This window comes from Nomascus leucogenys, chromosome 3 (genome assembly GCF_006542625.1).
Source record: "Nomascus leucogenys isolate Asia chromosome 3, Asia_NLE_v1, whole genome shotgun sequence".
Taxonomy (NCBI): Eukaryota; Metazoa; Chordata; class Mammalia; order Primates; family Hylobatidae; genus Nomascus; species Nomascus leucogenys.
The window spans coordinates 56,295,875-56,311,576 of NC_044383.1; the positions used below are offsets into that span (position 1 = coordinate 56,295,875).

The 15,702-nt window shown below is 41.2% G+C and overlaps 1 protein-coding gene across 3 annotated transcripts in view; it reads right to left on the minus strand.

Annotated features, from left to right (window-relative positions):
• CD109 (CD109 molecule) overlaps window positions 1–15,702 on the minus strand; it is a 141,388-nt gene that overhangs the window by 93,757 nt on the left and 31,929 nt on the right. For 2 of the 3 annotated variants that reach the window (XM_030809321.1, XM_030809320.1), the window contains exons 4-5: window positions 13,634–13,864; window positions 7,505–7,630 (exon numbers count right to left, since the gene is read on the minus strand). In XM_030809321.1, the coding sequence (XP_030665181.1) occupies window positions 7,505–7,630; window positions 13,634–13,864 (357 nt within the window). The remainder of the gene's footprint in view (window positions 1–7,504; window positions 7,631–13,633; window positions 13,865–15,702) is intronic. The other variant, XM_030809322.1, reaches the window with a different exon arrangement.

Sequence of the window (15,702 nt, forward strand, 5' to 3'; positions counted from 1 at the left end):
AACACTACACTGATTAATAAATGCTATTCTATGGGTGTTTATCGGGAACTTTGGAAGAACGAAGGAGAAAGTGCTGAGCTCTGCCAGCTGATGTTCTAAGAAATCAATATTCTAAAACCATCTCCTCCCTCCCTTTCTCACTGAACAAGGAAGTAAGAGTTTGAGATCCTTCCCAAAAAAAGCATTCTTATAAGCAAAGACTAGCAAAAGTATTCTGGAAGCCACAGCCACATTTCAGAGAGAATGCCACTGTTTTCTGACCTGTCAAAGTTTTGCTCCATGCTTTCTGTTAAGTTGTCATCACAAGCCAGGCGGGTTAAGCAGATGCTACTGGCAGAGTGCTTTAGGGACAAGAACTGTCCAAACAAAGATGTGCTCTTTTGCAAAAGAAAAACGGCTCCAGAGATACTTAACAGAAGCAGCAAGCTGACCCAGGCAGAGGCTGGACAACAAGTCCAGAAAAAATAAGGAATATCCTGAAAGGTTATAAAAAGCAGCAAGGTGTTGGCAACGCTCACCTAATCTAGAAAAAACAACTAACTCAAGAGAAACTAGATGTAACTGTTAGAAGCAAAGAAATAACTCAATGCAGATTGCTTCTTAGTTACATAATAATTTGATACCCCATTTCATTATACAGGGCTCCAGAAGAGTGACTTCAAGCCTTAACCCTGTTGAGTTTTCTGCTTGCTATTTCTTGTTCCCCACCTCTAACAATGGCTTAAGATTGAGACAACGGTTATGAAATTGCAGTTAGTGACAGATAGAAAAGACTATAAGATTATCAAGTTCAGTGGTTCCCAAGCTGGCTGTGCATCTGAAGCATCAGAGAAGCTGTTGTAAAGGATATACATTCACCCAGAAATTCTGACTTGGTATGTCTAAGGTGCTGGGGAGCTCTACTGAGCTGATTACCTAGAAAGGTAAAGTAAATAGCAGAAAGTAGCACTGCTGAGGAATTCAAAGAATAAATCAGATGGCCTGTCCCCAGTTCCATACTTGCTGACTGCCCAACACTGCCTCTCAACGGAAAAGACGGATTCTAAACATGCCTAGCTGCGGGCATTTATCAGCACTTCTCAAAATGGGGTTCAAAAAACTAGTAGAATTTCCTGGAGTGCTTATTTAAAATTCAAACTCCTAGGTCCCATGCCAAAATTAGTAAATTGTGATCTGGGGGTGGGACCTGGACTATGCATCTTTAAACAAGCTCCCAGGCCATTGATTCTGTGGCACACTGATGTTTCAGAACCAGCTGCAGCCTCAGGTGGCCATTATGGTAAATTCAAATGCCTAAGCCACTCTAGAAACAAGAAAAGACTTCCATGTCACAATGAGGAAAGACAGCACACGGTTGCCGTCATCAAATGACCAGGAATCTCTCAGTGACTCAGGCTCTTCGTTTGGGGTCTTGGAGGAACATGAGCACCAGTGCGTGGGTCACGCAGAGACCTGGAGCTCTGGGCTGCTGGCTGCACTGCTCTGGCCAGATTCCTCCTGGCTCCCAGAAGCCTGGTTCTCAGACACCAACATTAGCCTTTATTTTAAAGAACCCCTAAAATCACCTTCTAGTAACCCCGAATATAATTTTTAAATCATAGATGCAAAAACATTCACAACCAAATGTGGTATATTCACACAATGGAATATTATTCAGCCTTTAAAAGAGAGAAAATTCTGACATACGCTACAACATGGGTGAGCCATAACAATATTATGCTAAGAGAAAAAAGCCAGTCTCAAAAAGAGATCCTGTATGATTCTGCTGATATAAGACTAATCAACACCACAGAGATAGAAAGTACAGTGGCTGCCAGGTGCTGGGGGGTGGGAGGGAACGGAGAGTTATTGTTTAATAGGTGTAGATTTTCAGTTTTGAAAGATGAAAAGAGTTACAGAGATGGATGGTGGTGATGAATGCACAACAATATGAATGTACTTAATACCACTGAACTGTACACTTAAAAATGGTTACAATGGCAAATTTTATGTTATGTGTATTTTACTACAGAAAAAAAAAATGGAGGGAAAAACCATTTGCAGGCCAGGCACAGTGGCTTGTAATCCTAGCACTTTGGAAAGCCAAGGCAAGTGAATCACCTGAGGTCAGGAGTTCGAGCCCAGCCTGATCAACATGGTGAAACCCCATCTCTACTAAAAATACAAAAATTAGCTGAACATGATGGTGCACACCTGTAATCCCAGCTACTCAGGAGGCTGAGGCAGGAAAATCACTTGAACCTGGGAGGTGGAGGTTGCAATGAGCTGAGATTGCACACTGCACTCTAGACTGGTCAACAGAGTGAGACTCTTTCTCAAAAAAAAAAAAAATTTGCAATTATTTGAGAAAACTGTCAACACCAATCAAGAGATAACATACCTAGAGATAAGGTACCTAGAGAACTATATTGCAAAGAAATGAAAATACAAGGAATGTCTAACTTTTAAAACATATTATCTTCCTAAAGTGTATTTTCAAGTCAATTATTAAATCAGAACCTATTCCTACACTCAACTTATAACGTACCTGAAGTATAACGGCCCTATAAAACACACTTCTATGAAAAGATGTTACAGCTAAAATATACCTCTGCCCTCTGAGGGGAGGGCTTGGTGCTCTAGACAAAGAAATGATGAAAAAGAGCTAGGCAATCAAAGCATGGTAGAGGTAGAAGACTTGGTCATATTCTCAAGAGAAGAAGTACAATCCCCAAAGTAGCAAAGAACTATTCACACTAGAATATGTATGTCAATTAAGCACACGTATAAGTAGCACAGAAAGAGCCAGGGCTCTTACTAAACTTTACTGATTTTAAGAGGTCTTAAAAATTGTAATCATCAGGAGTTTCTTTGCAATTTAATTAAACTAGCATTGTAAAAAAAAAAAAAAAAGCCTATGTATATATTGAGAACTTATTATGTCCCACCATCATATGCTGAGCAATGAAAGAGATAAAATATAAGATGTAAAAGCAAGGTGGCAGGGTAGAGAGAACCTTGGATTTGGTGTCAAAAGGCCTGGGTTCTAATCCTAGTTTGGGAAGTTGTGGGACATTGAGCAAATCACTTAACTAATCCCCTAAAACATTGTTTCCTTTCTTGGCCAGGCACAGTGGCTCATGCCTGTAATCCCAGCATTTTGGGAGGCCAAGTAGGGTGGATCACTTGAGGTCTGGAGTTCAAGACCACCCTGGCCAACATGATGAAACTGTCTCTACTAAAAATACAAAAATTAGCTGGGCGTGGTGGTGCACGCCTGTGATCCCAGCTACTCAGGAGGCTGAGGCAGGAGAATCACTTGAACCTGGGATGTGGAGGTTGCAGTGAGCCGAGATCACACCACAGCCTGGGCAAAAGAGCGAGACTCTGTCTCAAAAAAAAAAAAAAAAAGAAAGAAAAAGAAGAAAACTAGAAATCCTACTAGACCAAAATAATTACTCACCATAACTATCATAAAAAACCTTGAAGGTGAAAAGCAATACAATACTTGAAGGGCAAACAATTTAGATTAATCCAGAAAGGTTAACACGGTATCATAAAGGACTTATTCACTCTTATTCTACAAACAAACATGTTATTAATACAAGTGGAGAAATGCCAAGGAGCCCTCAAGTATGTTTTACTTAAAGGATCCTTTTCCTGACCTAGGACAAAGGGTAACTGATGAATACCACTTTTTGATTACCTGTATAGTCATTACAAATCAAAGCTCTGATAACTCCGGTAATTCTTAAAGAGATTGTCCATCAATGGGAATACTCATATCATTCCATATTTTTTCTAAAGACAAAATGGAATTTCAAAACTCTCCCGAAGGCTGTGTATGATGGCTCACACATGTAATCCCAGCACTTTGTGAGTCCAAGGCAGAAGGATTGCTTGAGTCCAGGAGCTCAAGATCAGCCTGGGCAACATAACAAGACCCTGTCTCGATGAAAAAGGAAAAAAAATTTTTTTAATTAGGCAGGCGTAGTGGCACATACCTGTAGTCCCTGCTATTCAAGAGGCTGAGGCAGGAGGATCACTTGAGCCCAGGAGTTCCAGGCTGCAGTGAACTATGATTGTGCCACTTCACTCTAGCCTGGGTGACAGAGGACAACCCTGTCTCTTACAAGTTAAAAAATTTAAAAAATACTTTCTTTTTTTTTTAGACAGAGTATCGCTCTGTCGCCCAGGCTGGAGAGCGGTGGCGCGATCTTGTCTCACTGCAAGCTCCGCTTCCCGGGTTCAAGCCATTCTCCTGCCTCAGCCTCTCCAAGTAGCTGGGACTACAGGCGCCCGCCACCACGCCCGGCTAATTTTTCGTATTTTTAGTAGAGACGGGGTTTCACCGTATTAGCCAAGATGGTCTCGATCTCCTGACCTCGTGATCCGCCCGCCCCGGCTTCCCAAAGTGCTGGGATTACAGGCGTGAGCCACCGCGCCCGGCCAATACTTTCTTGAAAATAAATATTTTCCTTCCCTGAGTTTTATATTGAGAATGGTGATTGCCTCCGAAAAGTAAAAATATAGTCTCTAATGGTGGGCTATTTAAATAATAAATACATTTCCTCCATGTTATTATTCACTACTAAAAGAAAAGGGGCTTAATAACAAGAAATAGACAGTCCTTTAATGCTGCACAGCAGTCAAAGAAAAACAAAAGCCAGAGACCAAGGCCACAGTTGCTTCTCATAACATTTCCTTGGTTATACTGACCCCTGGTGGTTCTAAAAGGGCTTTTTTTTTTAAGGGGCTTATTTTTTCTTAGTTGAATGCCTCAAATTAACACACCTCGAATGACGAGTACCTGATCAATATACTAGTCTTCAAAAAGATAAAGATGCTTTATAGGATATAGAAAAGAGAAAATTGTATTTGGTTCAAGACAAATTATTGTTATATAGTTTTCACACATTCGTTTTAAGCAAATACTGCTTTCTACTTACATGTAAAAGCACTGAACTTGGTCCCAGGAATGGAGAGGTGAGCAAGACCAGAAGGTCACCAGCTTTACAAAGGCTACTGTCTATCACAGACCACTAATTAAAAGTGAGATGAATGAATTAAGGGAAGCACACAGTACTATGGGAATGTCTGGAAGAGCCAGGCCACTTTAGAGAATGCCTGCAGGTTAAAAGCAAGTAGCAAGAATAAGGAAGAAAAAACATTCTCAGCAGAGGGAACAGCATGATGAAAGGCTCTAGAATGAGACAGATGGGTGAGTTTAAGAAACTTAAGGGACATAAGATGTCTAAAGCATAGAGTTCAAGAGGAAGGGCGGCACTTTACAAGGCTGAAAAGTTGGGTAAGGGCCAGATCTTGCAAATGCTTTTCATTTTTTAAGCACCTAAATTTCCTTAAGAGCATTTTTTTCTATAAAAGCAATATGACAAGCCAAGTCCACAAACCACAACATGATAAATCCTATAAATCTTTCAAAGTATAATCTCACATCTTCTGCAAAGTCTTCCTCTGTTATTCTATCCCCCTCTCTTCTGGTACTTATTCCGTCCACCATTCACTGAACAAATTAATCTCTCAGCGCCTGTTATCCAGCTAAAACTGCTCTTGCTGGTCATTGTGCAGAGGTGACGTCTGAATGGACCAACAATGGACACCTTGACCCAGGGCGGCCCACCCACAGGCTGCCAGCCACCTGTGCAGAGGCTTGCTTTAAAGACTCTGGGCATGATGGTTATTTAGCTAAGCTGATGGAATGAGAAATACTGAAGAACACCTCAAACGTTGGCAGAAGAGTGAAAGGAGAACAGAGCAGACCATGGGAGACAGAAGGAGCAGCTGGCCCCAAAACATCGGTACTTGTGCTAACAATAAACCCTCTTTATCACTAAGCTGGACTGAGCACCTTACAATTCCTCTGCTATTGCACTGCCTTGTGTTTGTCTGTCCCCCTTATGTCATTTAACTTTTATCATATTGTTCATGTCACCACGACAATGACCTTTGAAAATGGAGGTCATGTGTTTACCTTCTTTGTATTCATCACAGCCATAAAGTCCTTAACACATACTGGGTTTGTAGGTGGGTGGGTGGGTGGATGGAAAGATGGATGGATGGATGGATGGATGGACGGACGGGTGGACCAAAAAAAGTGATTCTTAAGAATTTAAGCGGGAACTGAAAATAATATTCAAACTACTTTAAACTCACAATGTGCTTCCTAATCTACACCGCCATCATTCTCCACATGCTCCAGTAACATCAACTTCTCCCAAATACCCAGACACATAAGGTTCTCTTCCATTTTCCCTACTCCTACACAAATTTTTCCCTATTTTGTAAGTTTCACAAATGCCTACTCTTTCCACTTTCTCTACAAGCTCAGATATAAAGAATTCCCCTTCCCCTAGAACTCATCACACCCGCTCTAGGCTTCCATTTATAACAGTGGTTATTATTACACTGTTTTAAGTAAGGAAATAAGCAAAAACTACACTGCAAATTGTCCATGACTTTAATGGTTATGCATTACATTGTTCTCTAAAAGTATGAGCCCCTTTCATAATATTGCCTCAAATGTTCTTTAAAACCACATCATACATTTGGTAGAGCTTTTGCTACATTAAAAAGAATAATATTGGTAAACACATCATACAAACACCCATAAAGATGCGGGGTGGCCATGAAGCAAATATTGGGAGTCCATTGTGCCTCCAGCACTGTTCTCATTCATACAGGTCAATTCACACATGGGTCCCACCTACTCAAGGCTCAGCAACAGTGCTTAGAATAAGCTATAATTTCATGCATTTCATATTACATATCTTCCCCTTTAGATACAGAAAAAATTGATTATATTTATATGTTTATATTGCACATAAATATAGAAAAATATAAAGGTTTACATGTTATATACTAAATGACTAATTTATATCACATAAAACAGTTAAGTCTCATTACTTTTTAAAATTGTTTCTGTCCCATTGTGTTTATGTCTCATTCATTCCAATGAATGCCCTCCATTTAGATTTATATGCCATTTAATGCCCTCCATTTAGATTTCAGAGCTATACAAGTTGGCAGCAAGTAAAGGCAACAGGTGTAGAAGCTAGGGAAAAAGGATTGGGGAACAGAGGTCAGTGTGGCTATTTAAGTCACTGTTTCTTAAAACAAAGATAAAAGTAGGTGAGTCTAATCACTCATTAGGAGTCATTATTCTAAGGCATAAAATTTGCCAAATAATAGCTATGTGTTCATTACTTAGTTTTAAAACAATGCATGAAACAAATAAGAAACATTGTGTACTAAAATGTCAAAATGTTTTAACCTTTACATATTATATCATAGAAAAAGACAACAGTGATGAAAATTCTAATATGTTAGAATGAAGGCTAAATAAACCCTTGATAAACATCGTAAATTAAAAATAAACCATTTAAATTGTCTAAATGTTCACATTAATTTTTTTCTCTTCATTGTATAAATGACTTTGGAGATATCTCCCCAACCTGAGCTAATTAAATCACTTTAACATTCCCCCAAAAAATATATTTATACTCACATTCACTTGAACTTGAATAGACCAGTCACCAAGTATTGGATGGGAAGATAGCTGAAAAGTTTTGGAAATGACTCCAAGATCACTTTGTTGTGACAACCACTGTTGGATCAAATTTGATTTGGGGTCCTAAAATGAAAACCAGACATGTAACTATGTAGAGGCTGCTCATTTGCATGTGTATCCTATCAGGTTAGGAATAATGCCTTGCAGCATTCCCACCCAGGTCCAGAACTTTACTCCAAAATATGGCACAAGGATAGTTTCTGGAAAATGTAGGCTCTATATTTGTAAAGAAGACAAATCAAAGTTTATTCTTTTCTCATATTTCTCCTGAGTTCATCTTGATTCTGTTCCACCTTTTAATTCCTGGCACCCTGTTTCCTTCTACATGAAACACTACAACCTGTACATCACCAAATCCCTTGTGGCGGTGGTGGTGGTAGTAGTGTTAAAAGAAAATTTAACTGTAAAGATAACAGGCCCCATTTATTAAAGGCCCAATATGTGTCAGGCACTCTGCCTTATCTCTAATCATTACAATTCTCCTAAAATAAAATATATACAATTCTCCTTTAGGACATGGTTATCCTCACTTTATAGTTGAGAAAACTGATGCCTAGAGAGGGAGGTACACATTCAAGTGACTGGCATGACTCAATATTACAGCACCAGTGCATGATGAAATTCAGAATCCAAACTCATGTCTGCCTTTTCACTCAACAAAAGCATATTGGAGAGATGTTTCATCAAGGATATTCATGGAAAACACTTCACTCTTCCTATAACCTCCCAAACAACAATCCCTTCATGCAACATTCATCCAAGTCGTTCCAGCAGTCATCCTAGATTCCTCTCTCACATTTCCAGACCTTTTAACTTTGTTAGGTTAATATATCTCTAATTTGTCTCCTTCTTTCCAGCCTCACATCCAGCCACCATGTCCTATTTTCTAACTAATGCAACTAATCTTTCCCCTCTAGTCTTGCCCTCTCCAATACATCTTCCCCACTGCCAACAGTGTGATCCATCTGAAACACAAATCTGAGAATGAGTTACAGTGGTTGAAATACTTGGCACAGTCCCTGACATACAAAAAGCAGTGACTATACACTTTTTATAGTCCCTGATTATAGTATATGATGATTATACTAGACCACTTGGTAGCCATGGCTTTTGCTTGCCTGCAGGAAGTCTACAGTCCTTTGCCTAGTTTACAAGGCCCTTACTAATATGACTCCATCTACATTTCTAGGCTCATCTTCCTCCATATATACAGATTTGTTTGTAGTTTATTCCCAAGCCCATGCATGTAGGTCTCTGCAACTGCTGCATGGAAATCCCTCCCTTCCTTGTCCACTGGTGAAATCAGTTTCAGCTTCTTGCCTCCTATACATGCCTCCAATAGGCAGAGGTGACTGCTTCCTGGAAAGTCCCTAGTATATCTGGAGTTTATCTCTCTTGAATACATATTTTTGTTAAAGGCAGTAAAATATGTTTATTTTATATATTTTATTTTGCCAAAAATCTATATTTTATTATTCCCAACTAGACTGTGACTGAGAGCAAGGGTTGAATATTTTCTCTTAGACTTATCCTCTAAACTTTGCCTAGAAGTAGTGAGTGGGGCCAGTTATTAGAACAGAAGAAACCTCTCTCCCGGAGTGGAGATATGACAGTTAGGGGTAAGTACAATGCTGAGAACTGTGCAGAAGGCAGTCTAATAAGCCAGAAACCAATTGTGAAAACCAGAGACCAAAAGCAAGTCAAGAACAAGCAGGTCACTGTATCCTTGGCAAACTCCTGGGCCAGGCATTGTAATGAGCAGTTGGCCCTACTGTGCCTGCCACAGCATGATGCATGGGAGGGCTATGAAGTTCAAAGGCTCAGGAACAAAGGAAGAAATACAAATAGCCAATAAATATATGCTGTCTAGTAATTAAGGAAATACAAATGAAAACAATATAATATTGTGTTTCTTCTGTCAGACTGACACAGATAAAAATAATAATAACAGGCCGGGCACGGTGGCTCAAGCCTGTAATCCCAGCACTTTGAGATGCCGAGGCGGGCGGATCACAAGGTCAGGAGATCAAGACCATCCTGGCTAACACGGTGAAACCCTGTCTCTACTAAAAATACAAAAAAAATTAGCCGGGCATGGTGGCGGGCACCTGTAGTCCCAGCTGCTCAGGAGGCTGAGGCAGGAGAATGGCATGAACCTGGGAGGCGGAGCTTGCAGTGAGCTGAGATCGCACCACTGCACTCTAGCCTGGGCAACAGAGCAAGACTCTGTCTCAAAAAATAATAATAATAATAATAATTATTGGTGTTACCTGAAGTGTAGGAAAATGGAATGTCCATATTCTACTGAAACATTATGGTAGTGAGGGCATACATTTCTCCTGGACAATGAAGTCTGAACTGATCTCATTGATGACTTTGCACCTGGAGGATCTGGAGGGTTGGGGGTGAATGAGATAATTCCTCTGCTTTCCCAAGCCTGTCTTGGACCTAGGTCTAACTGTCACTGATAAGGCAGAGGGAGATAATGCAGAAACACCAGAAGTCTACAAGGCACATCAGGATTTGAACCAGCCAAGCACAGTGGTGTCACAGCAGAGTCCAGCATTTGCATGTGGCCATCTGCTGCTATGACACAGCCACGTACAGTATGAGCGATGCCCCCGTCACAGCCAGAAAAGCTGCAGGCCAGAGATCCTGGAATAGTGGCTCCACATGCCCTTCAAGTCACCTTTAGATGGCTCTGGATCTGCCAGATGCCTCAACACAGCACACAGTACCTGACTGTCTCAAGCAGTAAGCTCCCTGGCTGGAGAATATGTCTGTGAGGACTATTTCTGGATTATGTGTGAAGGACATGTCTGTCCAGCATGTAGAATTAGAGAATTCAAATCACTCAAATAAGGTAGCCTCCTCACCTGGCCAGGGGTCAGGTTCTGAGTTGGCCATCACTGCTCCAAAACAGAGTGTCAGGGCACAATAACAGGATATACCCCCAAGCCAATAACACCTGTTCCCTACAAGATCATTCACCCATACTAGCACCAACAACTTCCAAATGGAGAGGTCAGAGCAGAAGCCAGCCATGCCAGCTGCCATCACAGTGTCAGAGGCACTCATTTCCATTGTGTCAGGCCAAATTGGGAGAGGAGGCCAGAAGCGTGGGAGACATAGGTTATGTTTTTTCTACTGCTGAAAGGCCTCAAAGCCCCTTTCCCTCCTGAGAAGACCAGTTATTGGAGCATGCAAAATGAATAATACCTAAAGAAGATGGCCTGTGGTCCCCAAGAACAACACTGAACACCCTGAAGTGATGTGACTGTCAGTATCTTAGCTACATCCTACAGCCATTCCTGGCTGGACAAGATGGGCCCCGTTAACTCTCAAGTGCACTTCTCCACATCAGCCTGCAGGTGGTGCTGTGCCAAGGAGTACAACTGTCTCAGTCAGGGGCTCCAGTTTAGGCTAAGTCCCAATTTTTTCTGAAAAGACACCAATTATTCCACACTAAAAGGTGTAGAAAATATCATAGTCTTGTAAACCTGGTCCAAATGTCTGTTTTCAGCTGAAAGAGTTCACATCACTGCTCCCACCTGGCCTCTACAAGTTACAAGGAGGAAGGCAGCTAGACCTGAGTCCACATTTGAGCATCACCTCCCAGGTACAGAGACAGGAGCATGGCCACCCCTCACTCATAGTTCCAAAACACTTTGGATTCCAGGTAGAATTTTAGTTTACACTCCCCTCCCCTCCCCTGGCCAAGAGGGTCATATCAGTACCAGAGCTAACAAGAGGAAAGTCTGAGCCCTTTCCAGAAAGCCAAATGTGGTCTGCTAAGTCCCAAACTGCACAGAAGAGCCCAAAGAATCTGCAAATCAAAGGTTCAAAGGAAGATACTAGAGCAGAGTAGAGAGGCAGAACTACAAAAATGCACAGACTAATAATCCAGAACCAGCAGGGTTAGTTGTAGGTTAATGTCTAGAACAGGCAATTTATGCAGTGCTAACTTTCATTTGCCTGCAATAGAAGGAAGCATTGAATGTAAACACCCACAGATAGCCAGACATTTATTAAACCATCCATTGTACACATCCTTTCCGGCATCAGTAAGCTCTCCATATATGTGGATAAATGATGAAGGATGGTATGAATGGACTCAGTTCAACTCTGCTCAGAGGGTGACATGAATTTAGAAATGCTATTCACTATGTCAACCTGCTTTATAAACATTCCATTACAAAGCAAAGGCAAGCTCTGAAATAATGCTAGTTCAATTCAAGAAATATGCATTGAGTACCATGGCAACAAATGTGATACTGGCTACAAACATATCTTGGCTCAAAGTTAAATGTATACATGTTTATTTGATTGGGTTTTGTTGTTTTAATTTATAACAACAAATAAACTAAGAATAGGAAGATACCAAACTAAAGGCCTACTTTACCTTCCACACTATGTTATTCATTAGAGTATCTGGAATAACCAATGTCCTCAGACTAAGGAGGTTCCCAGGACCAGAGACTTTTCAGTTTTAAAATCAGGGGCATCCCAGGCAAACTGGGATGTTAGTCACCCTATTTCCAAGTAATGATCAAATGTCCAGTGTTCTTCTCCATTTAAATATAGAAAACCAGGCCCAGCTGGATCTCAGTTGTCTTCAACTTGATTCTCACAGGAAAGCACTCAGTGTGCTAACCACAGTGCCTCCAAATCATCAGAGTATTAAGCAGCAGAGATAAAATTACTACCTTTCAAAAGGGGTTCCTAAAATAATAATAATGGCTAACGTTTAGTGAGATTTACTATGTGCCAGACGCAGTTCTAAATGGTTTACTTGAATTATCTCACTTAAGCCTCATAAAAACCTTGTGAGGTTTTATTATTGTTACATATTTTCTAGATAAGGAAACTGAGGTTCTAGAAGGTTAATAAATTCACCCAGGATCACACAGCTAGCATCTAGCATCTATTCTTCTTAGAGCTGACAGTGATCCTTTTAAGATGTTAAGTTAGATTACAGCAAGTCTCTCCTCAGAATTCTCCAGTGAATTCTCACTTCACTTAGCATAAGTTTCAAAGTCCCTATCATGGCCAATAAGGCCCTGCATAAGCCCCACCCTAACCCACCTACTTGCTTACGATCTCCTCTCCTAGCACCTGTCCCCTCACTCCCGGGGCTCCAGCACACTGCCAGCTTGTTGTTCCTCCAATGCGCCAAACAAGCTCCCCCTCAGGGCCTTTCCATGTGCTTCCCCCTCTGTATGGGCTTATTTTCTTTCACTGCCTTTGGCTCTCTGATCAAATCAGTCTTCCCAGACAACCCTAGAGAAAGCAACAAACATGCTGGGCGCGGTGGCTCACGCCTATAATCCCAGCACTTTGGGAGGCCGAGATGGGTGGATCACGAAGTCAGGAGTTCAAGATCAGCCTGACCAACATGGTGAAACCCGGTCTCTACTAAAAATACAAAATTAGCCAGGCGTGGTGGCACATGCCTATAATCCCAGCTACTCAGGAGGCTGAGGCAGGAGAATCGCTTGAACCCAGGAGGCAGAGGTTGCAGTGAGCCAAGATCGTGCCATTGCACTCCAGACTGGGCAATAAGAGTGAAACTCCATCTCAAAAAAAAAAAAAAGAAAGAAAGAAAGTAGCAAACACAAACTCTTTCTCTCATTCCCTTTTTCTCTCTCATACACCCACACAAATACATACATATCTGTCCCTTTATAAATATATATTTGTATGTTTATTATGTCTGTCTCCTACTACCCACTGAAAAATAAACTCAGTGTCTGCAGGAACTTAATCTCTTCTGTTCACTGCCCTATCGCTGTGCCTGGAACACAGAAGTTTAATAAATGTTTGACAACTGTATAATCAATGAAGACGCCAGGCCTGGAACTCAAGCAGGTCGACTCTAGAGGCTGAGCTCTTAACCCAGTGCTGCATGCACCACCTTCTTTCCTATTAGAGGAGTTCCATGTTGGGAGAGAAGCTTATCTTAGGTGAATTCTAAGATATTCCAGTGTCAATAACACAAGCAGAACTTCCCAGAGGGGTTTAGTAAGGTGGCTAGAATTCCTTGCTTCATTTCTGTCTGGCACTTACCTTAATGAGAATGTTTAAAGAGGTTTTGTAAGGCTTGAAATCTGAGAAGAGTGTAACAATGCGAAATTTCACTTCTTGCTTTGGCTTGTACAGGGCCTTGTCTGTTTGAATGAAGACAGATATTCTCTTGGTCTCAAATGATAAGCGCGTACTATTAGAGAATAAAATCTCATCCTGGGTACGTCCGGTTACACGCAGCTCATAAATCTCATCTGCACTGTTCAGAGGTAGCTGGGGGAAAAAAAGAGATCACACATCAAAGTCTCATTATTTTACTTCAAAAATGTTTTAATTACAAGTTAGAATAAAAAACGTAAATACACAGTATTATCAAAAGTAACTGAGATGTTGAAAATTTGCCCCTCCCAGGCATCAGAGTTAAACAATTTGTTTTCCCTCTTTTAACCTCCTGCAGTTTGCTCTCCAGTTACATCACAGGGCTCCTAGAATGGGGGACACATAGCCCACTGCTCTCCCTCAGCAGGAGTCACCTTGCCATTTCCTATTCCAAGTGCAAATTCATCCTCCCTAACAGTTATTGCAGGTCAGAATATCTAACATCCTTCAACCTTCTTTTCCACGCTCACCCTACTTGAGGCAGTCAACTGATGAAAGGCTCTTCTGCACAAAATTTGTTTTCTTACTATATTCTCTCAACCTGTTTTCTGAGATACATTCTCCTAATGCATCTTGCGCATATGTGTCATAGTCTTGGTAGGGATGATGATGCTGCTACTTCTGCTACTACTATTAATAACAGAAATCCATCCTGGGCACGGTAACTCACACCTGTAATCCCAGCACTTTGGGAGACCAAGGCAGGCAGATCACCTGAGGTCAGGAGTTCGAGACCAGCCTGGCCAACATGGCGAAATCCCATCTCTACTAAAAATACAAAAATTACCCAGGTGTGGTGGCATGCGCCTGTAGTCCCAGCTACTCCGGGAGGCTGAGGCAGGAAAATCGCTTGAACACGGAGGTTGCAGTGAGCCGAGATCATGCCACTGCACTCCAGCCTAGGCAACAGAGCGAGAATTTGTCTCAAAATAATAATAATAATAATAATAATAATAGAAGTCCTACCTTCTAGCATTAGCAGACCAGAGCCATACTGAGCAGTTTATCTGCACTACGTCATTTTAATTCACAACAATCCCTCAGGTGGATATCCTTATTAAAATCATTTCAGACACACACACTACACACACACACACACACAAACAAACATAACAACAAATAAACTAAGAATAGGAAGATACCAAACTAAAAGGCCTACTTTACCTTCCACACTATGTTATTCATTAGAATATCTGGAGTAACCAATGTCCTGAGACTAAGGAGGTTCCCAGGACCAGAGACTTTTCAGTCTTACCACCTTGATGTGGTAATTTTAAAATATGTCCAAAAATTCTCTGACTTTAGTCCCTTCAAAAGGTGAAGAAGCCTAATTCCCCAGACTTAGGGATTTCCTTCTAAATCCTGGAATTAGGCTATGTCAGAAAAAGAATACCTTCTTCCCTGTTGTCTCTCTTTCTTGCTTGGATCACTCACTCTGGGGGAAGCCAGAGTGGCGTGGTAAGGACACTAGAGAAGTCTGTGGAGAGGCCTACATCGGGAAGAACCAGGGCCTCCCACCAACCACCACCAACCACGTGTCAGCCTAGTGAGTGAGCTGCCTCACAGAATGTCTTAGCCCTGATGAGGCCTTCAGATGACTGCAGCCCTAGCTGACATCTTGATTGCAACCTCGTGAGACTCCAAATCAGAAATGCCCAACCATGTTGCTCCCAATTCTTCACCCACAAAGACTGTGAGAAGTAATAAAAGTATAATTTATTGTTGTTTGAAGCAAAGTTTTAGAGTTACTTAGCAATAGATAACTAGCATGCTTGACTTTTAGTTGATTTTTATATTAAAACTGAGGTCCTGAAACGATATCCTGACTCATTTTTGCAAATAAGTTTTGTCTACAGATAGCTCAAAGGGGATTTTCCAATAATAGCAGACATCAGAATGCTATCAATGTGGTTAAGAATATGAAGAAAGTGCAAGAAACCATCGTCAAAAAT